The sequence below is a fragment of the Musa acuminata genome, chromosome BXJ1-8, assembly GCF_036884655.1.
Source record: "Musa acuminata AAA Group cultivar baxijiao chromosome BXJ1-8, Cavendish_Baxijiao_AAA, whole genome shotgun sequence".
Lineage (NCBI taxonomy): Eukaryota > Viridiplantae > Streptophyta > Magnoliopsida > Zingiberales > Musaceae > Musa > Musa acuminata.
This window is the reverse complement of record NC_088334.1, coordinates 27,733,930-27,757,519: the sequence shown is the minus strand read 5'-3', so window position 1 is coordinate 27,757,519 and position 23,590 is coordinate 27,733,930. Positions and strand designations below refer to the sequence as shown.

The following is a 23,590-nucleotide window of genomic DNA, read 5'->3' as shown; positions in this document are numbered from 1 at the left end:
TGTCTGGTATTAGTATTCAAATGAAATTAAAAATCTGTGAGAGAAATAAGAAAATTTAAAAATTATTTTAACCTACCCGAAATATGGATTTTCCTATATTCTTTATATTATAATCACTTGCTAGAAGTAGCAGAGACAAAGTATATATTTCAATTAAACTCTTCATCTCATCTAAAATATCGTCCGGTATTAGTATTCAATCTAAAATATCATAATTTATCGGGTATTAGTAGTCAAATGAAACTACAAATCTCAAAGAGAATGAAGAAAGGTAAAAAATTCTTTTGACCTAGTCGAAATAAGAAATTTCCCCAAGTACATCGAGATTGATGGCTTTGGCCATCCATCTGTGATAGACCACAACTGTCACCTTAACACTGTGACGAAACATTTTCCACTATTTTGGAGTGATAGGTGGAGGGGAAGATGAGTTTGACGATCCACAAAAACGGATTGAAGGCTTCGATTGATTGGTGTCCAAGGACAACTCTCAGTTCAAAATCATAACATAGCCCTTTCAAAATTTTAGGCTACTTGCTCGTGTGGATGAAGAGTCCAACGACCAACAATCCTCCATATTTTATTGGACGAGGACACGATAATGTGGGCTAATTTAGGTACCATATTGGGAAGCTGCAATTCTGTTGAACTCGATCGAATCGGTTCATGCAAAAATTCATATAATGAAAACTAAGTTATTTTAACCAAACGAGTGAGGGTCTCATCTATTTTTGCGGAAAAAAAAAATATTCTTAGTAAATTCTGATTAGTGTCAAAAATAAATAGTGAGATCAGTAAATTGCCCAAACAGGCTGACCTCCGCGAGAAATATTATTTATATGTTGTTTTGAGGTTGGATCGCAAGGGAGCTTTTACTGCACGTGCGAATTCTCCGCTTCCGCGGCGTTGAGATAAAAAAGAGCGGTCGAATCCGCCACGTGATCTCCTTTCCTCTCCACACGGACTATGGACACGATTTTGTTGTTCAACTCCGGGGCCCTGATGCCCCGGTCAGCGCCCTAATATTGGTCGGCGACGACAGTTACATCAACCTTACCGACACGCAACCCACCGATGTACCCCCTCAGCGAAGCGCCGGCCCCGCGTGGTAGTCGCCATTGGTTTCTTTCTGGGTTAGGAAAAGACGTTCGTTTAACATGTGCTTGCTCGGTGGAGAACTTAACCCGTCTCTCGCCTCTCGTATTCTCCTCGTCGTCCATCGACGGCATACGCAAACCCTAACTACCACGCGCCGCCGCCCAATCTGAGGGAGATCGAATTTGAAGCCCTAGCCTCCTTCCAACCGCGGAATCAGCCGCCGGATCGCCGCCGCACGTAAGTTCGTCTCTTAAGCTGAACGATTCTTCGAGCCTTCGCCTTATTCTATTTAATTGTCTGGAACCGACCTCCATATCTTTCGTGTTTCTTTTTCAACTTTTCGGAATTCAAAAGATTTTTCTTCCTATTGTTTGATTGATAGGTTTCGTGACTGATTTTCTCCTCAAGGATGAATTTTTGATTATCGAATGCCATTTGCTATCTTTTCTCGGTTGGCGTTAAGTCGTCGTTCTCTGACCTTTCGGTTTTCTCACAGTTGAAGCGTTTTCTGTTGCGGATTATGGAATATTGTTGAAGAAATATATGGTTTTTATCAAGGTAGATCATGTATTGGTAATCTCGGGGAGCAAAAAATAGTGAGTCCCGTTCGGTACGAATCTTCATGGGTGAAGATAGTGTTAGGCATATTGGAATATCCTCCGGATTGGCTGTTCTACTATCCGATGATAAACCAAAAGGTAATCCCCAAAAGTCCCGCTTGATTTCTTATTGTGATAGCATCGGTGATCATTCGGTCGAAAGGACTCTGGAACATATTTTCGATCTACCCCACAAATCAGTTCGTCCCTCTAGTAGTTTAATTGATGTTGATTTCATCCGGTCAATCTTGAAGAAACAACTGCCAAGATTTCAGCAGGAAAATGATTCTGATTGCTATAAAAGAGATGGTCTATCCATTCTTGACGGTGGTTCTGCCCCAAATGCTGTTGTCATAGACAACGCTAGCACGCGTGGAGATATCAAGACCATAAGGAAACCATTGCTTGTAGAAAGCCAGACAGTGTTCAGTAGTGCCCGAGCAAACGCATGTGCATGGAAGGGGAAATGGATGTATGAAGTGACGTTAGAAACTTCTGGAATCCAACAACTTGGATGGGCTACTGTTTCATGCCCATTTACAGATCGGAAAGGCGTGGGTGATTCAGAAGATTCATATGCATTTGATGGAAAGAGAGTGAGCAAATGGAACAAAGATCCTATGCCATATGGTCAGTCATGGGTAGTGGGCGATGTCATTGGTTGTTGCATAGACTTGGACAGTGATGTGGTCTCCTTTTTGAGAAATGGGGTTTCTCTTGGAGTTGCATTTGACAGGATCCAGAAAATGAGCCCTGGGATTGGATATTATCCTGCAATTTCTCTTTCTGATGGTGAGCGTTGTGATCTGAATTTTGGTGCTCGCCCATTCAAACACCCTGTTGATGGGTTTCTTCCTATTCAGGCTCCTCCAATCTCTAGATATTATGCTAATTACTTGCTTAGTTGCTTGACCAGGTTACTGGAGGTACGATGTTTGGATAAACCTGACTCAGCATATTTTGAGAAATTGAGGAGGTTAAGGAGGTTTGCACCCCTTAAAGAACTGTTTTACCCTATATCTCATGGTATCCTAGAAGAATTCTTTAATGTGATTCAGTCAAGTGAGGGGAGCTTTGAATATATTGCGTGGGGTGCACTTCCATCTTGTTTTTTAGGGATATTTGGTATACATGAACCACATGATTATGCAAATTTGGATCAGGTTCTCGATTTATTTCTAGAATTTCCAGGATCCGATCCATTGTTGCAGCATCTAATTGTGGCACTTTCATGTAGTTGTAAAGTGGCACCACTTGTTCTGACAGAGTGTCCTTACTCTGGATCATACCCTTATCTGGCACTTGTCTGTCATATTCTCAGGCGTAAAACTATGATGGTTCTGTGGTGGAAATCACCAGATTTTGAATTTTCACTTGAAGGATTTCTCTCAATGAAGAGGCCAAACAAGCAGGATTTACACTGCCTTATTCCATCTGTTTGGTGGCCTGGTTCCTGTGAGGATGTAGGCTGTGAAAGTAGCATGATGTTAACTATGACTGCACTATCTGGTGCTATGAACAAGGTAACTGTGCCTCTTTGGTTCATCTCTATTATTAGCTGCTAATTGTGTATGTTACATGTTAATCCTTAAATCTGCTTGCCACATGTCATTGAAAATAGGAATTCTGTGAGTAAGTTTATATGATGATCTGTAAGGTACAATGTGAATCACATTTTGCTTTTATGGTAATTCTTCAGCAACCTGAACTCACTTTAGTGATTTTCATAGCATGATCTGTATAATGATTTGTTGATTTGCTTTGTAACTGCTTATTTGTACTTTGAGTGACCAGATTTGGTTTAGACTATTCGTATGTATGATCTAAAATGATAATATGGTTGCGTTGCTTGTTCATGGGTGCATGTGGCATTTAATTATTTTATTTAATTTAATGCACTGGCTAATTGAATTTCATTAATGCCCTTCAATTTTGGTCATGCTTGAACCACACTTTCTGAAACACTGAAACCTGTCTGAGCTCATGAAACTTGTACAATTGTGATCACTGCTACATACTGGCTACTTCAATTGTCAGGCCACTCTGATTGTGGATCATAATGGAGTGTCAAGACAGCAAATTATCATATAGCAACTTACTTACACTTGTCTGAGTATTTTCACAGAAATAGTTTGCTTGTTGTTGCATAATTATAGAACTTGAGGGCAGGTATATGACTTGTATATTGTCATTATATTTTATGGAATTGTTTTGGTCTAGAATTGAATATAATAACCAAATGAGAAATTATTCTATCATCTAACAGAGTTGAGCTGTGATAGCTAATGCTATGTCGGTTTCTTTGCCACAGGTCTCTTAACATCCTTCTTGTCATACTTATTTCTTGCATGAGTATCTGTGATATGTTACTGTTTCTTATGTTTTTAGGAAGATCGTCATTTCATTTGCTTTTTCTCTGTTGGTAAACATATAATTATCAGGATCGGGAAGTAGTAAGAGATACCTTTGCATTTACATCTCTTGTGATCAGTAATTACAAAATAAACCATGGTTCGCATTACTGGTCCGTATCGGTATACTGACCAACTGTTGGTACGATACATATTGAGCTGTACCGAACATACTAACACACGATACACTAGAGTGTACCAATGTACCACTCATATCGATCCTCTGTCGGATTGGTACATACCCGCCCATATCGAGCGATGTACTTCGGTATGTCAAACCTTGGAATAAACAATATTGTAACATCATTTTTTAAATTTATGCATTCCTACCCTTTTGCAAAAAAAGAGAAAAAACAAGAATTAAATTATTATCTCACAAGTTTAATTCTGTAATTTCTTTCAACCACGAAAATTTTAACTTACTTTTTTCATTTTTTGCATGATAAACAGTTACTTGAAATTCAAACTGTGGTTTTTGTGATGGTTTTTGCCTTACTGTATCTACTTAATACAAATTTGCAAATTCTGCTATCAATTTGTTTTATTAATCAGACATTTATAATTTGTTTACAATGCTTATGGGGGAGTTGTTATTTGATACAGTTTCTCTACTGTAAATTATTTTATAGAAAAGCATGTTTAATATGCAGATTGAGGAGATGCACCAGCGACTTTGTAGTTTGGTCATACATTTTGTGCCTCGGGCAGCCCCCTGCCAGCCACCTGGTTCTGTGTTTAATACATTCTTGCAGAATTTCATCTTGAAGGTCAGAGGCGCAGAGCATAAGATGACTTCTTCCAATGTATCAAATAACTCAGTTGTAGTTTCTCTGTACACAGTAATCCTACGTTTCCTATCTGAAGGTTTTCCTGTAGAGGGCATATCTGGGTTCGTGAAAGGTTCTGGAGTGAATCTTGGAGCCAATGTTGGATTTCTTCATAGGGGTGGAAAGCGAAGATTTCCTGTGGAGTTGTTCTTCACAGGTGATGCAAATTGTGCTGGAGCCCGTAGAATAGGAGGTTCTTTAAATCACCTAGTTAACTCTCAACTATTTAATGAGGAACAAACAAAAGAAGTACAGTGGATTGAAGGCTGCATGGATGATGAAGAAACAACAGTAACACATTCTACTATTCAGAAGCCATGTTGTTGTTCAAGTTCTGATGTTGATGATATCCAAACAGTAGAAGATAGCATTGGATATACATCTAGAGGTTTGAAGGGTTTTTGTATTCCTATTTCTGAGAGATCACTTAATGTGGTAACATTGTGCAATTCCAGAAGTCTAGGTGATGAAATTGTCGATAAACCTAGTTCGAGCAATCAGTCAGATGTTGATACTGGATGCCGATCTTTGCCGTGTCCAGAGAGCATAGCAACAACTAGTGAATTATCATTGGAAGTACTAAGAGAGGAAGAGCTGCTTGATATGATGCTATTTCTGTACCATTTAGGTGTTGCACCAAACTTTAGGCAGGCAAGTGAATTCAGCTGTATTTGTCACACTTAGAATTACCATTTTGCAATATTCATTAATTTAAAGGAAATGGAACATCAGTATCGAAATTTGTTTTCTTTTGGTGACTTCATGAAATGAGAGTGTGAATCTTATATAATCCAAGCATCAGATGTTTGGCAATCAGATATAACTGTAGGCTTAAAATGCTACATGATTTCATACTGTAGCACAAGCTAACCTTGAAAACTTGGTTCCAATGTGGGGAATACATCATCCAATTTCCTTATCAACAGAATTCACCTTTACCTGAAACAGGAGATGTTCTAACACTCCTGCATTTGGCAATGTTAGAGGGGCATATCCTTAGTCAAGGGATTTATTTGTCGATGTGCAATTGGTATTCTTAGCTGCCACATTTTCTCATTATTATATATAAAATAAGCAAATGTCAGTATAGTTGAGTTTTTGTTTGTTTAAATATTTAAACCATTTCATTATTATTATCTTTATTTGTATGTGTCTAATCAGTTTGTTTTCTGTAAACATTAAAATGAACTTTTCATGAATTCCTTAATTGCAGGCGTTTTATTACATGTCTCATCAGTCACAATCAATTTCTCTCTTAGATGACACGGACAAACAAATAAGAGAAAGATCCTGCATTGAGCAGGTGAAGCGTTTGAAAGAAGCACGTAATGTTTATCGAGAAGAATTGGTTGATTGTGTCAGGCAATGTGCATGGTAAGTCTGCTATCATAGAACCATTTAAATAAGTTGCAATTCTTTTCTTTAGCTAGTTACTAAAAGAATCCATTATTGTTCAAGAAAGAATGCATTCTTGTTATACGATATCTGTAAATGAAATTGAAACAGGCTTTTCTTATTGGATTTCTCATTTGAAATTTGAAGATTCTTTCTCTTTTTTGCCTGTTCTGATTGTCATTGTAAGATATTATCTCTTGTATGAATGTTTTAAGAATATAGGTGACAGTCCAATGCAACAAAGTGACCAGTTGCTTACTGTATAAAGAATGAAGGCCATTACTAGCAGATGCGTTATATACTATTTAAGAGTCTAGTGAAGTTATTAGGTCACTGGTCTCTAGTTATCTTTTAATCCTTCATGCAGCGAGTTAATAGGTTTCTGCATTCTATGGTTCTCTCAACTTGCTGCAAACAATAGCCTGTCGGTTGCTTCTGATAAAATTTAGACCTAAGAGCTCCATCCACTGCACAGATCTGATTCAGTGCTGTCCTTGGAACCATTGCTTTATCAGGACTGCATTGATTTATTTACTTGTTTTTCTCCCATTCTATTCACAAGCTGAAGTGTTTTTCTTTATATCTTTTGTCTACTTTTATATTAATCAATATATTCTTATGACAATTAGCTTGGTCAATAATATGATTTATTATTAAGATTTCTAAAATTTAATGTGTAGCCAACTGTATACATGTTCCATGTCTTGGATGGAAATTTTATTTATATGTATGGAACTGGAAATGCCCGATAAACATGATGTAGAAATGTCATAATCAATAAAGTGATGAAATACCTGTTTTACTATTCTTTGCTTCTGAAATGTTTACTTTGATTATCCACAATTAGTGTAAACTTGTGGTTCATAGCTGCATATGTGGTATCACATCTGTGTATTAGAGTTTATCTGATGCTTTAAGGCAGTCGAAATCTTGATAATCAGTCTGTCGAGAAAAAGAATTTGTAAGATGAGCTTGCAGTGAGGGACCATTAGTGTATGTTATTTCACTTTAATAAATTAGGTTTACTCTTTTGTCAGTACTGGTCTGGAAAGTTGTCATTTATGTGGTACTATTTTTGTTTTTATGTTTTACAATAAATCTCAAGATTACTTGCAGATGGGTTCTTGTGGAAGTGGTATATACATGTTAACTATTTTTTATTGTTTGTTTTTTTTATATCTATTCCAGTTTGTCTTATCAATTTTGGCACTTCCTTTCAAATACTGCAGGTACCGCATCTCTCTATTTTCTCGTTGGAAGCAAAGAGGAATGTACGCAACATGCATGTGGGTTGTGGAGCTGCTTTTGGTTCTAAGCAATACTGATTCTGTATTTTGTTTTGTTCCTGAGTTTTATCTGGAATCACTGGTAAATGTTATTTTGTTGTATATTGCTATTTTTAGGTAATCAAGTAGTTTATTGGTGATACATTGTTAATGTACATTTTATTTTAACCTTTGCAGGTTGACTCTTTTCATGCATTACGGAAGAGTGACCCTTCATTTGTTTCTTCTGCTATTTTTATCAAGCAAGGGCTTGCTTCATTTGTATGTATCAAATGTGAAAACTACTCTTTTTTAGAAAAAATTATGGTGGAATTTGTTAGCATGTTCACATATGAAAGAGAACAATACTCTGAGAAAACAGTAACATTGTCATGCATATGCACTAACAAATAGCATGAAAGCCTTGTGACATGCATTTTTTGATTTACAAAATACATGCTAATTCTCTCCTTTATCTCTTAGATTGTTATTCTGAATTTTATAAAACATATAATTATTTACTTGATGTCAGTAATGATATATTGTTTGATGGTTTATATGAACCAAGAGAAACTTAGTAGCCCTAGAAGTAGCTTTCTGATGGAGATGAAGAGTTTCGGTTGGAACTGGAGGTATCTTGATTCATAGGCACAAATTAACATAACTTTGGTTTTCTTTAAGGTGAGAAATGACTGGTTCTTGCTTTAATGGTCTTGTTGTGGATCCTGTCATAGTCAAAATATTTTGTAGAACAATTTGTCTTCTAGTTTTCCAATTGGTCTGTCCATGAACTATGTCTGATCTTGTTCTCACTATTTGGATCAGAGCAATCATAGGTATACCGGCTTAAATGTGCTGTGTTTAGTTGTACAAGTCTTACAAGAATCTAATAAGAGAGGAGGAAAGACAGATGCCAAGCATGTTACTGCTTATTCAGTAAGCTGTATTGCTGACTGAATTTTGGTTTAAAAATATTTTGAGCTCTCATTTCTTGTCTGATTGCATTAGTACAGAACTGCTCTAAAGATTGTAACCTGAAATTGTAGAAGGAGATTGACTAGAGTTGGATATAATGACATAAATGAATTATTTGTGCAAGATGTTAAGTGAAGAAATGCAATTTATAAAGGGGCCTTTTAGGAAGGGATACACACCAAGCCAATAGCTGTTGTGTTGGGCAAACTTAATGTAATTAATTGCTAATTGGAGCCTGACTAATGTAGTTTAGGATTTTATGAGGGTTCCAATTCTATTTAGGATCAAATTTACTGATAAAATTGTTATTTAAGTCTGTTAAATATTTAAAGTATTTTTATTAGCTTTATGTATCTCTTTTAGGGTGTTTTGGTCATGAAGGGAGAAGACATAATTCTGATCCAACCAGGTCCCTGATAATTGTTTGGATGAAGCTTTAGGTATCCCTTTAGGTTGTCTTGGTTGTGAAGGGAGAAGACATGGGGATGATTCTGATCCAATCAGGTTTCTATTACTTGAGAAAGAATTGATCTGTTACCAAAGAAAGTTAGAATACTAGGCTATTTTCCAATCAAAATAGCCGCAGGGATAGTGCATGAGACTTCTGCAATGCTGGATTTAGGGAACTCAACGAGTAGATGGTCAATGTATGCAAATGGATGTGCATATTCTTTACTCAACTTCCTTTCCCATATTCATACTTATCATTTAAGAAATCCAACCATAATTGACCTTTTTATTTTGCCAGATTGCATCTCAGAAATGCTAAAAATTGAGAAGGGATCTGATTGAAGTTTACAGAAATATGAGGAAGAAATTGTCCTATTTCCAAGTTATTTGATTTTTGGCTCAAGGATACCCCTTTTCCTTTATGAATTTCTTTATGTTTGCTGACGCTACAAAGAAAATGTGCAATTTTGTTTCCTTGCCAAGGTATACATAGTAAATTAAGCATGCTCTGATCCTTCAGGGGGTGGCCTCTCCTGCATGTTTCATTGGCTCACAAAGAGGCCTCTTGTTGTTGCTTATATTAAACACCAAACTTTCCTGTGCTCTAAGAAAATAACATTCTGGTTTAGGAAAATCAACATCATGTTGAAATTTGATAAATTACCACCAGGGAAAAATTAGAAATTTATATGTATGCTAGTGACTATGATGAATCATGGCCCTGATTATAGGCTCGAAACCTCCTGTAATGAGTATCATTCAGAAGACTATGACTATTATACAGTAGTAAATAAGAAGCAAAATTTTAGGGTATAACTGCAAACGTAGTAGTTGGTGGCCAAAACATTTGAAATCTGATATTGTAAATTGCTAGATTTGGTTTTACACAAATGTTAGCTTGATTGATGCCTAGATAGTTGGCATAAGAATATTCTAGCAGTGGTATGAAAAAAATGATTGACAACCTTGGCTGCACGCAGCTATGAAATCAATTTTAGAGTGGGTTTTGTTTGCTTCATTCTCAACGGCTGTGCTGAGTTGGAGAATTCTGTGATCTGTGATACCAGATCATAACTGGACTACTGCATTTTGGGTATGTCTATTCTTAAATCCATTAGAAAGAGGGATGTTGAACTAAGGGATGGAAATGGAATTTGCAACAACCATTTGTATTTTACAACAATTGGATTTACTTATGATTTTTACATGCTTGATGTTTTCCACATATCTATTGTTCTTTTCAATTGTTTGATTGTTAAGAGATTTAAATTCATTTTGTAAGCAATCATTTGTTTGTTTTCCTAGTCTTCAATGACCCGATTATTCTTACACTGTGTTTGCTTGGGAAACTTTTGGAGGTTCACATTGGTACATAGAAATATATGCCTTACTGAAATTCTTACTACACCTGATTGAACTGGTCCACTCTGGTGTTTGTTCCATGAGGCAGTTTAATTAGATTGTGAAAATTCATATCTAACAATTATATGATCCTAAAGAAATAATGTTTTCGAGGACAATGTGCTCATTAGAAATATGTGCAGAGTGCAGTTGTATTTGTTATTTAAAGTACCTTTAGATTGTTTACGTGGATAAAAACCTGAAGGAATGCATATTTCTTGAATGTAAGTATTGTTTTGTTTGTAGCAAGTCATAACAAATTTAAATAATTATTATTCTGTTATTAGGTCACGTTTGTTGTCAAGCACTTCAATGATCCACGGATACTAAGTGCTGACATCAAAGATCTTCTTTTGCACTCCATATCATCCTTGGTACAGTGCAAGGACTACCTAGTTGCTTTTGAGGACAACAAGGAAGCAATTCAGAGATTGCCCAGGGCATTGCTGTTGGCATTTGATAACAGATCCTGGATTCCGGTTGCAAACATAATTCTCAGATTATGCAAAGGTTCTGGATTTAGTTACTCAAATCATGCAGGATCCTCATCATCGGCCCTTTTCCAGGTTAGAATGCCATTAATATCCGACTCCTGGTTGATTATAAATGTGATGCTATTTGTCATAGTCTGTTATTTTGCATCATGAAGGTACTATTTCGAGAGGCTTGTGTCCATGATGAAGCTCTATTTTCTTCATTCCTCAATCGTCTTTTTAACACACTTAGTTGGACTATGACTGAATTCTCAGTGTCTATCCGAGAGATGCAAGAGAATTATCAGGTGTGTTTTCTTTTAATTTGTAGATAATTTGATTATTATTATTTTTTATTTCTGTAAAGATATGAGGAATTCTGTTATCAACCATCTTTTTTCTCCATAAGTGCTCAGTTTGCTCTGATAAATTTAAATGAGCATTTTGCTGCTCTTATGTGAACAATATCTTATAATTTGAACTACTGATCTCCTATGATTTTGTTGAAGATAATCATAGTAATAAAGAGAAGACTTCTTTGTATATAATTTGGATGGCTAAAAGCTTCATAGATGTGTAAGGATCAAATTTTTGTGGTCTTGTGCTTTCAACCAGCCCATATAGTCTTCACATTGAAAAATTAGGGATCAGACTCTCTTTGTTGACCACAGATGGGATCACAAGGTGGTCAAAGGCCTTTCTAGCTTCCAGTGGCCAAGGTGATTCTGTGGTCTTCAGGAGATTGAAATCTATCTTATTTTTCATTTGTTCCCTTGTGGAATTTACACAAGTTTGGGGTTCAGGAATCATCTATGTTATCTGGGGGTTCCATGATAGGCCACACCTGGGTTGTTTGGCAGCTCTAGCAGTTCTCCGGCTGACATCACTGTTCCTATCCATTTTCACCTTAATAGAGCTCTTGTAGTTCATTTTTCTTGTTGCATAGGCTTGTCTAGACAAGAAAAAACCTGAACTTTGGAGTAGGGTTCTGGGTCCCACTTGGGTGGGCCATTGTTGTACTCACATTTATTGCCTCCTTTGGAACTTTGTAATTTCGTATCGTATCGATGTTTCGAGCTTTGCTCGGTATGGTACGGTACGGGCGATCGAGCGGTACGTTAGGATCTATCGTTCTGTCACGAACGGTCGTCGCGCACCTGCAACAACTCCATTCAACGAACCGTTCGTCGCTCTCATCTACATGTACAGTCACTTGGCAACCTGTTTTGCCTTGGTTTTGAGTCATTTTGCTTGTAAAAATATAAGTTCGAACAAGCTACAATGTTACAAAGCGACCGCTCACCGAACCGAGCAAAACAGCCCCAAAACAGCTTCGTTTTCGTGTGCCGCAGGTTGATTTTTGGAATCTGCCTCCGCTCACCAAAACGTCAGCCATCTCAGCCCCTTTGAACCCCCTGGGTGGCACAGGGCTGGATGGGGCTTCGGTATAGTACCGGGCCTTGAACACTCATTCGCAAGTTCGCATGTTGCCTTGACGGGAATTTGTTGTCGCGCCCGGGACTCGGTGAGTAGCTGTTTGTGGGCTTGCAGCTGTTCGTTCAACCTTCTAAAGCCCTTGTTTTCTCCTTCTCCCTCCTTTCTCTTGTGCACGTAAGGTGCTCGCTGAATTGCTTGTAAAGCTTCCCCTCTTTTCACGAGACGTCGGGACTTGTCCGTCGCTCGTTCTTTCGAACTAATCAACTTTCTCTTTTACAGGTCCTTCGGGACCTGCGAGAGGTTACAAGTGGGCTGATCATTGCGGAGCAATATCGTAAGGGCGAAGCGCGACTTAGGCAACGCAAGCTAAGTTCACGTCTTGGCTGCAAGGGTGCCTCACGCCTTAGGCAATTCCAGCTAAGGCCGTGACATTGTGGTATCAGAGCGGGCAAGCACTTCGAGCGAGCAGCGAAGGAACTTCACAACTTTGCCATGGCAAAGCATCGTGGCGAATCCAGCAAGACGGGGCAAGCCGGACCCTTGCCCCAAGCAGCCGCAGGTGGGCTGCATGTGCACACTCGCTCTCATGCTGTTGGAGCCGCTCAAGAGGAGCGCGACAGCGAACATGATGAGCGAGAAGTTGGCTACTCTCCGCGAGCGGAGGAGGTGTAATCTGGAGCGTCAATTGGGAAAAAGAGTCACAAGGAGAGACTCACAACGGCGGAAACCCGCCTGGATGTTCTTGAAGCGAGCGTGGAGGAACTCTACTATGGCCAACAAAGGCTTGTTGGGGTAGAGAGCTCGCAAGAGGAAGCGGAGTCCAGGATCGACAAGGTCGAGGCCCTAGTCGACCGGCTGTCTGATGACACCAAAGACTCCGTGCAACACTTACAGGATGTTGTGGCGGAACTCACTTCAAAGGTGGAAATGCTCACAAGAGCACTAAATGCGGGAGGAAGCAACACCCGCGTTGCACCACCACAAAACTTGAGGGCACCCGAGCCTCATGGTTATGGAGGGGCCAGAGATGCCAACGAGCTCGAGAATTTTTTGTTCGACATGGAACAATACTTTCGAGCTACGAGGCTCAATTCTGAAGATATCAAAGTTTCTATAGCAACAATGTATCTGAACGGAGATGCGAAACTTTGGTGGCGAACCCGTTGGGAGGAGATCCAACAAGGTCGGTGTCGGGTTGACACATGGGAAGACTTGAAGTGGGAGTTGCGAACTCAGTTCCTACCTGAGAACACAGAGTTCGTCGCAAGAAGGAAGTTGAGATAACTCTGCCAGAGTTCCACCATTCGAGACTATGTGAAACAATTTTCTGCACTAATGCTGGACATACAGGACATGTCCGAGAAAGACAAGTTGTTCAGCTTCCTCGATGGTTTGAAGCCATGGGCTCAACAGGAACTAAATCGAAGGAATGTCACCGATGTGGTCGGGGCAATTGCTACTGCAGAAAGGCTCACCGACTTTGTTTCCTCCGAAGACGCAGGGAGAAGGAAACAATCTTCAGGCAATCGCCCTCCAAAACATTCTTGAGGGAAGGAGCTCGGGGGCGAACAAAAGAAGAAGAGTTCCCACAAAGGGCCAAGCCCGAAAGGCAAGGCCTCGAAACCTGGCGGATGCTTCTTGTGTGGAGGGCCACACATGGTGAGGGAGTGCCCACAAAAACAAGCACTCAATGCGCTAACAACTTCCATCCACCCGCCCAAATCGGACAAGGGCAAGGCTGTCGCCCTTAGGTCGAGTAGTTCTGGAGCCAGCAGCGACGATGAGGAGTCACAAGGACCCCGGATGGGAGCCATGCGTTTGTTGAACGCCATGCGGGGTCAAGTGGGGGAGAACCCAAAGATAAGGCAACAAAAAGTTGGAAGTGGCGAGCTAATGTATGTTGACATCAAGCTCAATGGCCAAAAAACTCGTGCAATGGTGGACACGGGCGCTACCCACAACTTTATAGTCGATCGAGAAGCAAAGTGACTTGGGTTGATCTTGGAGAAGAGCCCAAATCGAATGAAGGCGGTGAACTCGGAGGCCAGACGAATCTCTGGGTTGGCGAAGGGAGTCCCCATCAAAATCGGGACATGGAGCGGGAACACCAACATGATGGCAGTGCCATTGGATGACTTCCAAGTGATTCTTGGAATGGAGTTTATGCACGCGGCGAAGTTGGTGCCAATGCCGTTCTTAAACTCCCTATGTATGATGGGAGGCGACGATCCCTGCGTGGTTCTTGTCTCTCGGAGAGGAACCAAGGAACCGCAACATATATCGGCGTTGCAACTAAAGAAAGGGGTGCGAAACGGTGAATTAACCTTCGTGGCTGCGATGAAGCTAGAGCCACTTGACGAGAAGGCCATTCAAGAACCTACTGTGGTGGCGAAAGTCCTGAAAGAGTTCAATGACGTTATGCCACCCGAGTTGCCGAAGACTCTTCCACCACGTAGGGGCGTGGATCACAACATCGAGCTGGAGCCAGGAGTGAAGCCTTAAGCGAGATCACCATACCGCATGCCCCCGCTAGAGTTGGCAGAACTCAGGAAGCAGTTACGTGAACTGCTAAGCGGTGGTTTCATCCGCAGCTTTAAAGCACTTTTCGGAGCTCCAGTTCTCTTTCAGAAGAAACAAGATGGGAGCCTCCGATTATGTGTCGACTACCGATCCCTCAACAAAGTGACAGTGAAGAACAAGTATCCCATCCTGCTCATTGCGGACTTGTTCGACCAATTGGGCAAAGCCAAGTATTTCTCAAAGCTCGACCTTCGGTCGGGGTATTGGCAGGTGCGCATTGCTAAAGGCGACGAAGCGAAGACTATCTGTGTGACCAGGTATGGAGCATTTGAGTTCTTGGTGATGCCTTTTGGCTTAACCAACGCTCCGGCCACGTTCTGCACTCTCATGAACCAGTTATTCAAGGAGTATTTGAATAAGTTCGTGGTCGTCTACTTGGACGATATCGTCGTCTACAGTCAAACGCTCGAGGAGCACGTCAAACACCTTCGGACAATTTTCAAGGTTCTCAGGGAGAACACTTTGTTCGTGAAAAGGGAGAAATGCTACTTTGCTCAAACTGAGATCTTATTCTTGGGACATCGAATCGGTGATGGCTCCATTCGGATGGATAAGTCGAAGGTGCAAGCGGTTGCGGAATGGCGAACTCCAAAGGTGCCAGAGTTGAGATCCTTTCTTGGTTTCGTCAACTATTATCGACGCTCCATAGCAGGATATTCGAAGCGTGCAACCCCACTGACGGAGTTGCTGAAGGAGCAGCCTTGGAAGTGGTCTGACAAATGTGAAATAGCATTCCAAGATCTGAAGGCTGCTGTTATGGAAGAACCAGTGCTCAAATTGCCAGACTATGGGGAGCCTTTTGAAGTCCATACAAATGCTTCGGACTTCGCTATTGAGGGAGTACTCATGCAGGAGGGTCATCCGGTGGCCTACGAAAGTCGCAAACTCAACGAGACCGAGCGGCGGTATCCAGTACATGAGAAGGAGATGACAGCGGTGATCCACTGTCTACGAGTTTGGCGACATTATCTCCTCGGATCGCGATTTGTGCTGAGGACGGACAACATCGCTCTGAGCTATTTCCAAACTCAGAAGAAGCTCTCCCCAAAGCAGGCGCGTTGGTAGGACTTCCTGGCTGAATTTGATATGGCAATGGAGTATAAGCCTGGGAAGGCAAATGTCATAGCCGATGCATTGAGTCGGAAAGTGGAGCGTGTGAATGCTGCACAATTGGAGGGCGGAGGCCAAGCAAGTCAGTTGCACTCCAACTTCCTTTCCAGGATCAGGGATGGACTGTACAGTGACCCCTAGGCAGTTATCCTGATGCAGCTCATCAAAGAAGTTAAGGCACGATGATTTTGGGTCCAGGAGGGACTCGTTTATACAAAAGGGAATAGGGTTTTTGTTCCCCGAGTAGACAATTTGAGGCGTGAACTCTTAAAAGAGTGTCACGATTCCCTTTGGGCTGGTCACCCAGGCATTCACAGAACGTTGGCTCTCGTGGAGAGGGCCTTCTACTGTCCGAAGATGGGGACTGATGTGGAGGAATATGTTTGAACATGCCTTACTTGCCAACAAGACAAGGTGGAGCAGCGGAAGCCGGTGGGACTTTTGGAGCTGTTGCCCGTACCAGAAAGGCCGTGGGAGAGCATTTCCTTGGACTTCATATCAAGCTTGCCGCTTGTAGGGAGACTCGGATCGATACTCGTGGTGGTCGATCGGTTTTCAAAGTATGCAACTTTCATTGCTGCTCCCCTACACTGTTCAGCAAAGGAGGCGGCCAAGCTGATGATGAAGGATGTGGTGAAGTATTGGGGAGTCCCGCACAATATCATTAGTGATCGAGACGCTCGGTTCTTGGGACGATTCTGGACCGAGCTATTCAAATTGTTGGGGTCAAAGTTATATTTCTCTACAAGCCTCCACCTCCAAACGGATGGCCAGACTGAATGGATAAACTCGCTCCTGGAGTAATATCTTCGGCACTACGTGAGTGCCAACCAATGAGATTGGGTGAAGCTATTGGACATTGCCCAATTCTCCTACAACTTGCAGTGGAGCTCTGCATCCAACAAGAGCCCCTTCGAGATCATTACCGGACAACAACCGTCGACTCCGCACACCATGGCCATTGGGTATACTGGGAGTTGTCCGTCAGCCTACCATTTCGTAAAGGAGTGACATCGAAATGCAGATATTGCGCGGGCTTACTTGGAGAAGGCGACAAAAAGGATGAAGAAGTGGGCAGACTTGGGAAGGCGACCGCAAGAGTTCAAAGTTGGAGATTTGGTGTTGGTAAAGCTCCAACCAGCATCACTCCAATTCTTTAGGAACAAAGTCCACAAAGGATTAGTGCGCAAGTATGTAGGGCCCTTCCCAATTATCAGCAGGGTAGGCAACGTCTCTTACAAGTTGCAGCTGCCGGCGTGGTTCAAAATTCACAACGTTCTTCACTCCAGCAACCTAAAAGCCTATCACTCGGATCCGCAAGATGCTTCCCGAAGTGTTATAACTCGGCTACCTCCCATCACAGCCTCTTATGAGAAGCGAGTTGAAACCATTCTGGTGGACCGCAAGATAAAGCTGCCCAACGGAGCTGAGCAGACATAGTACTTGGTGAAGTGGCGAAAGCTTCCCCGAATTGAAGCCAGTTGGGAGCCTAAAGACGCCCTGCGACATGAAGAAGAGATCATCAACAACTACCAACAAGCGTCGACGAGGGCGTCGATAGTTTAAGTGGGGGAGAATGTCACGAACGGTTGTCGCGCACCCGCAACAACTCCGTTCAATGAACCGTTCGTCGCTCTCGTCTACATGTACAGTCATTTTGCAGCCTGTTTTGCCTTGGTTTTGAGTCATTTTGCTTGTAAAAATGTAAGTTCGAATAAGCTGCAGCGTTACAAAGCGACCGCTTACTGAACCGAGCAAATCAGCCCAAAACAGCTCCGTTTTTGTGTGCCGCAGGCTGATTTCTGGAATCTGCCTCTGCTCACCAAAATGTCAGCCATCTCAGCCCCTTTGAACCCCCCGGGTGGCACAGGGTTGGATGGGGCTTCGGTATAGTACCGGGCGTTGAACACTCATTGGCAAGTTCGCACGTTGCCTTGACGGGAACTTGTTGTCGCGCCCGGGACTCGGTGAGCGGTTGTTTGTGGGCTTGCAGCTGTTCGTTCAACCTTCTAAAGCCCTTGTTTTCCCCCTCTCCCTCTTTTCTCTTGTGCACGCAAGGTGCTCGTTGAATTGCTTGTAAAGCTTCCCCTCTTTTCGTGAGACGTCGGGACTTGTCTGTCGCTCGTTCTTTCGAACTAATCAACTTTCTCTTTTACAGGTCCTTCGGGACCTACGAGAGATTACAAGTGGGCTGATCTTTGCAGAGCAATATCGTAAGGGCGAAGCGCGACTTAGGCAACGCAAGCTAAGTTCGCGTCTTGGCCGTAAGGGTGCCTCACGCCTTAGGCAATTCCAGCTAAGGCCGTGACAGTTTGGTACATATATATTTATATATATATATATATATATAAAATAAAAAAAATATAAAAATTAATATATAAAATATATAAAACATATAAAAAATAAAAAAAGGAGGTATATGCTACCTTGGTGATGTCACCTCCTTTTCTTCTCTTCATTGCATCAAACGAGGAGAAGAATGCGGTCTTCTCCTCATCTGTGGCATTCGACGAAGACGTGACGTCTTTGGCCTTCGACGAGGGAAGGCGGCGCCGGATCTGGATCCGGATCGTCGAGGGATGGCGGCGCCGGATCAGAAAGCGTCAAGGTTCTCCCGATTCTCCCTCTTTCCCTTGACACTTATTCTTCCCTCGCCGTAGCTAGGCCGCAGCCAGGTTGATACCACACGGTAGCAGGCAATCCGCGTACCGGTCTGCTGGTGAACTGATATGTATTGCCCGGGCGGTATCATTCGAAATTAAAATCCTTGATTATAATCCATGAATATTTTATAGTTTTAATGGTAGAGAAATATGAAGTTAGAGAGTTATGAAATATGAATGACTTTAGAGGTGAGATATAGGACAGAAGCTGGGAGTGAACTCATTGGAGGGAGAAAAGAGACAATTAAGGCTAAACATAAAGAAAACATGTTTACTAAACAAATTGACTACAATCCCTGTGTCATCAAGCAGGTCAAAGTCTTTATATCGTTTACAAGGCTTCTTGTTCATTTAGTAAAAAGTTTTACAGAAGTTGGAAATCTTGTATATTTAAAATCTTCCTAAACATATTAATCTCTCAAAAATTGAACCAACTCATCCAAACTAAAGTATATTTAAATAAGACTTTGAAGTAATTACCTGACCAAGTGACAACTGAGATGACTTATCTTATATAGCCACTAAAAATAATCACAAAATTTATTAGATCTAGAAGTCCTAATCTAAACTGTTAGATTTAACCTAGATGCTAGCTGGACTCAAACTTGATCTTGGCTCAAAACCAAGTTACATCATTTTATCTGTGTAGTTTTTCTTTTCTTTCTTCCTCATCTTTTATGCAATGATATCTTTAATTATGCTAGTTTGCTTGACACACTTAGTACAGTAATTTGTTTCTTTGGTTTGAATATTGTTTTTCATATGATAGATGGGACAAGATTGTAAGATCAGTATTTGAGTTTTAAATCTTCATGGACTGTATTCATAACTATTCCATGTTAACATTTTCTTCACATTCACATTATTATATTTGACAAACTTGATGCATTCTGAAGGCAATAAACATTATAAATTTGATGCATGATATTACTTTTCCTTTTTTAAAATAACTAGTAGGATGGTTTTGCTTTTGCAGATTGGTGACTTGCAGCAAAGAAAATGCAGTGTTGTTTTTGATCTGTCATGTAATCTCGCAAAGATTCTGGAGTTCTGTACACGTGAGATCCCTCAGGCATTTCTCTTGGGGCCTGATATGAATCTACGGCGGCTTACAGAATTGATCATATTTATTTTGAACCATATAATTTTCACTTCAGATTCTGAGTTTTTTGACATGTAAGTTTGAAAATAGTTAAGCGATTCTAGTTGAGACCACTTTTATCTCTTTCCAAATGTTGATTAATTAGGAGGTTTTATGTCTTATGACACAAGCTTAGCAAAAACAAGAATGAGTTGCTTCATGGTTAAAATAGAAAATTATATTGTTTATGATCAACTTAATTAATTGGAGTTGCATCAATTGGAATTGGCCAGTAGGAAACAAGTATATGGGCATCACAAAGGACAAATCCAATAGGAACTTTCTTATCGAGTCTTAAGCTGTTAGCAGGGGTATAGTAGCAAGATGCCTATTAATTTGATTAAACCTTAAAGTTGTAAGTGAATGCCGGAGAAGTTCCTGTTGACAGAATTAGTAGTAGTGTTTGCAATGAAGTAATTGGTGAAGAATCTAACCTAATAGATTCAAAGTTAACTTGATTAAAAGAGTTAATTGGATACTAAGTTTTGTGCTGAAACAACTTCTGTTGATAATGAAATTCATGCTGAGGCTGAAGTTTACATGAAACAAGTTTTATTAATGAATGGAAGCAAATTGAAGATGAAAAATAACAAATAAGCATAATAATAAGTAAAAGATAATAGAAGAGGAACGGCATACAGGATCTTTAATAAGGTGGCAACACAAATAGAAACAAATATACAAAAAGTTGTAGAGTTGGAATAACTCAACAAAGGAAGAGCAAAGAAGCCGATGATTTAGCGGCCATGGAAAAGTTTTTTTCATTGATGAGATTCCATCACATAATCAATTAATCCAAGGTTTCCTCTTTAATTTGACTCAGCTAGCCCCTATGATAGAGAATATAAAGTATAATACAGCAGAAGTGTTTCAGAAAACAAAAAAAGGTGATTTACACACCCTGGTGATATCTTATGGTACTTTGCGTGGATTGTTACCCATTGATGCCTTTATGGCTACAATAGCAATTTTTATCTGCTTTGAGGAGGTCATTTAGTACATAAGGCTACTATAGTATTTATTGCTATTAAGGAGATATAAAACAGGTTCCTGAGTTTGTAATACTTCAATATACAAGAAATCTCTTTTGGTCTATCTGCCCTTTTATTATGCATTTCGTTTTGTACTTTAGATAGCTTAGGTTTCCTTCTGACTTCTTTTTTATATATTTGTATCTACAGGTCAGTTAGGCGACCTTGCCAATATCAAGAGAAAACAAATCGAGCCATTATCTTAGCACCTCTTGTTGGTATTATAACCAGCTTAATGGATGCTCACACAAATTTGGAACAAATGGACCTGAATGATGTTGTAGGGGTGTTTGTGAGCATGGACTGCCCTGCTACTGTTTTTCAATGCTTGTTGGGCTACAATTGGGTTAGATTTTTTTTCTATCTTGATTTTTATTTCCTTATATTTGAATTATTCTCTTGGTAGAACAACAGGAAGTATTCTTGAGAAAACAAAAATATAACTCAAATATATCGATCTTTTACAATCACGGGACTGAATTTTGAGTGAATTAACGAATGACTTCCTAGTTGGAAGATTAAAGAAATTTCTTTTTGAAATTTAGGATCTCATTTAGACATCTATGGTGTTCTACCAATAGACTTTTGACACATTGATCCTAGAATAGAGTTGTAATTGAGCAGAAGTTGTTTAGTCCTAAGCTGCTCACAGTTTAGAAAGCAGGTTGTCTGAGAGAGGAAACATTTTCATTTGATGTGTGATTAATAACCGATGTAGAATATTTTGGCCACAATACCCTAACAATTGAACTACATCTTTGGAGGTTGAATTTTGGTGGGCTTGTTTTGCTAGGATCTGCTTTTTTTCTTTTAATCTATAGCTGCATAGTTATTGCCTTGGACATATATGATTTCATTTTGATAGTGCTCATTCTTCTCTCTACCCCTCCAGCTACTCGATGTAATCTCCATATAATTTTGCCGACTAATGCTCGTCTCTATGCTTCTGAGCACCTCCTAACTTTATTGGTGTTGTTGATTTAATAATCAGAATTTTGAGAATTGCATAATAAACTTGCTGAGTCTGTCATGAAGTGTTTCTTGAATCTGCCTCCCATTGCTTTACCAAATTAATATTATGAAATATTTTAATGTTCTGCTGAAGACGATTCCCATATGCTTGCAACCTTGAATTTACTTAGCCATGTCCATTTTGTTGGTTGTTAATTACCAACTGCTGTGAAGTGAAACCTGGGATATATAATGGCTCCTGGATAAGATATACAATTATAGTGCTTTGACTGCACAAGGACTTTCTACAGTATACAGATAGCAGTTATGAATTTATGATTTTTCTCAAAAGCTTTTTTGATATCAAATCTTTGAATCACATAAAACAAAAGCAAGACTTCATAAAATAAAGAAATCAAGGAGTCACAGTTAATTGTTGTCTAAATCTCATTTCACCATCTTTGCAGAGTAATGTCCTTAGAGGGGATGCTTCTCTTGCAAAGCTAGCAAAGCTTGAGGAATTTTCCAGTAATCTGAGAAGAAGAACAGAGGCCATAAAAAGGACAGAGTCATGTGTCAGAACTGGCGACGACGAAGCAGAAGACTGCTGTTGCATCTGCTATGCTTGCAATTCAGATACCATGTTTGAGCCATGTCATCACAAGTCATGCCATGGTTGCATTACACGGCACCTATTGAATGGCCAGCGATGCTTCTTTTGTAATGCGATAGTCACATCTGTGGTGAAGGTGGAACCAAGGAACTGAAGTTGGGAGACCAGAGGTTGGTTGTGATTACTGATTTCTGCAACCTGGTGGCCTAGGTCATTGGCATTATCTGTGTCGTAGCTGTAAGGTAGTCAAGGGACCTTTTTTTCTTTGGGATCACCACCATCACTGTACAGTTGTTGCAACAAAGTTGTCAATGCAATGGAACAACATACGTAAAAGAAAAGATATTACCCATTTATATAAATCCCTGAAGCTATGGGTTGCATAGAAGTACTGGGAGGGATCTACAAAAGGTGAATTTTGTAGAGTCTAGGCATTTTATTCTGTATATATGAGAATGTAATTCAAGGAAATCTTCTATCTCCAGCTGCTATTAATCTAAAATAAGGAGAGATTGTTTAGGTGCTTTACCTTGTTTCCTTGATTCTGTTTGATGTGCCTGTGCCAGCTGTTGACAAGCTTATGTACTAGGAACTAAAAAAAAGGATGATTCATGAAGTTATCCTACTCTTCACTGTTAGCCGAGGCTCCGAGAAATATAGTGGTACGTACATGTTCATGTTACCTTTTTCTCTTGGAAACAAACGCCTATGATTTAGGATCACATTGGCAAATGTCTTCTGGGAAGGACCTGCTGGATTGTGACTTTCATATCAGTTGGGAGTTCTTGTCAGCCCACGCCATCACGGCCAAGTTCTGTTGTATGAGACATGAGATTACCCAGTACGTTTTAGTTCCATGAAACAGTTTCACGTCGAAGAAAAGGATTTATAAGATTGGATTTACATTGAGAGCTCGATACATGGAGGCCTTACATGTTTCTTCATCAAGATTCAGATCATGAACTTGTAAATAAGCTTGAGGCCGAGATGAAAATTAAAAGACAGATGGGATGACGACTGTACCTGCAAATAAGGTTAGGTCGACAATCATAGCTTAGACTTGAATGATTCATTTGTGATGAAGATGATGAGAGTGATAAAGTCTTTGAAATGAATGAGCAAAAACAAGATTAGATGAAGTTGCAGATGACATTGACCATAATATTTGTA

The 23,590-nt window shown here is 40.2% G+C and overlaps 1 protein-coding gene across 4 annotated transcripts; it reads left to right on the top strand.

Annotated features, from left to right (window-relative positions):
- Nucleotides 1-1,070: 1,070 nt before the first annotated feature.
- Nucleotides 1,071-22,939, top strand: LOC135581888 (E3 ubiquitin-protein ligase RKP-like). 4 transcript variants are annotated; one of them, XM_065079366.1, is made up of 11 exons: nucleotides 1,072-1,335; nucleotides 1,595-3,220; nucleotides 4,759-5,586; nucleotides 6,149-6,309; nucleotides 7,560-7,698; nucleotides 7,794-7,877; nucleotides 10,709-10,987; nucleotides 11,071-11,202; nucleotides 19,661-19,860; nucleotides 21,007-21,202; nucleotides 22,275-22,939. In XM_065079366.1, the coding sequence occupies exons 2-11, from the start codon at nucleotides 1,721-1,723 to the stop codon at nucleotides 22,572-22,574; spliced, it is 3,819 nt and encodes a 1,272-aa protein (XP_064935438.1). In that variant the 5' UTR covers nucleotides 1,072-1,335; nucleotides 1,595-1,720; the 3' UTR covers nucleotides 22,575-22,939. The 4 variants fall into 4 exon arrangements, with proteins under 4 accessions (XP_064935440.1, XP_064935438.1, XP_064935439.1 ...); XM_065079367.1 differs by having other exon boundaries at nucleotides 1,481-3,220; XM_065079369.1 differs by having other exon boundaries at nucleotides 1,084-1,335; nucleotides 3,019-3,220.
- The last annotated feature ends 651 nt before the right edge of the window (nucleotides 22,940-23,590 follow it).

Excerpts from the sequence above, each read along its gene's own strand:
- LOC135581888 (XM_065079366.1), top strand. The coding sequence starts at position 1,721 with ATGGGTGAAGATAGTGTTAGGCATATTGGAATATCCTCCGGATTGGCT. Across the intron at positions 10,988-11,070 it reads CATCATCGGCCCTTTTCCAG|GTACTATTTCGAGAGGCTTG; the intron begins GTTAGAATGCCA and ends TGCATCATGAAG. Across the intron at positions 21,203-22,274 it reads GCTTGTTGGGCTACAATTGG|AGTAATGTCCTTAGAGGGGA; the intron begins GTTAGATTTTTT and ends CCATCTTTGCAG.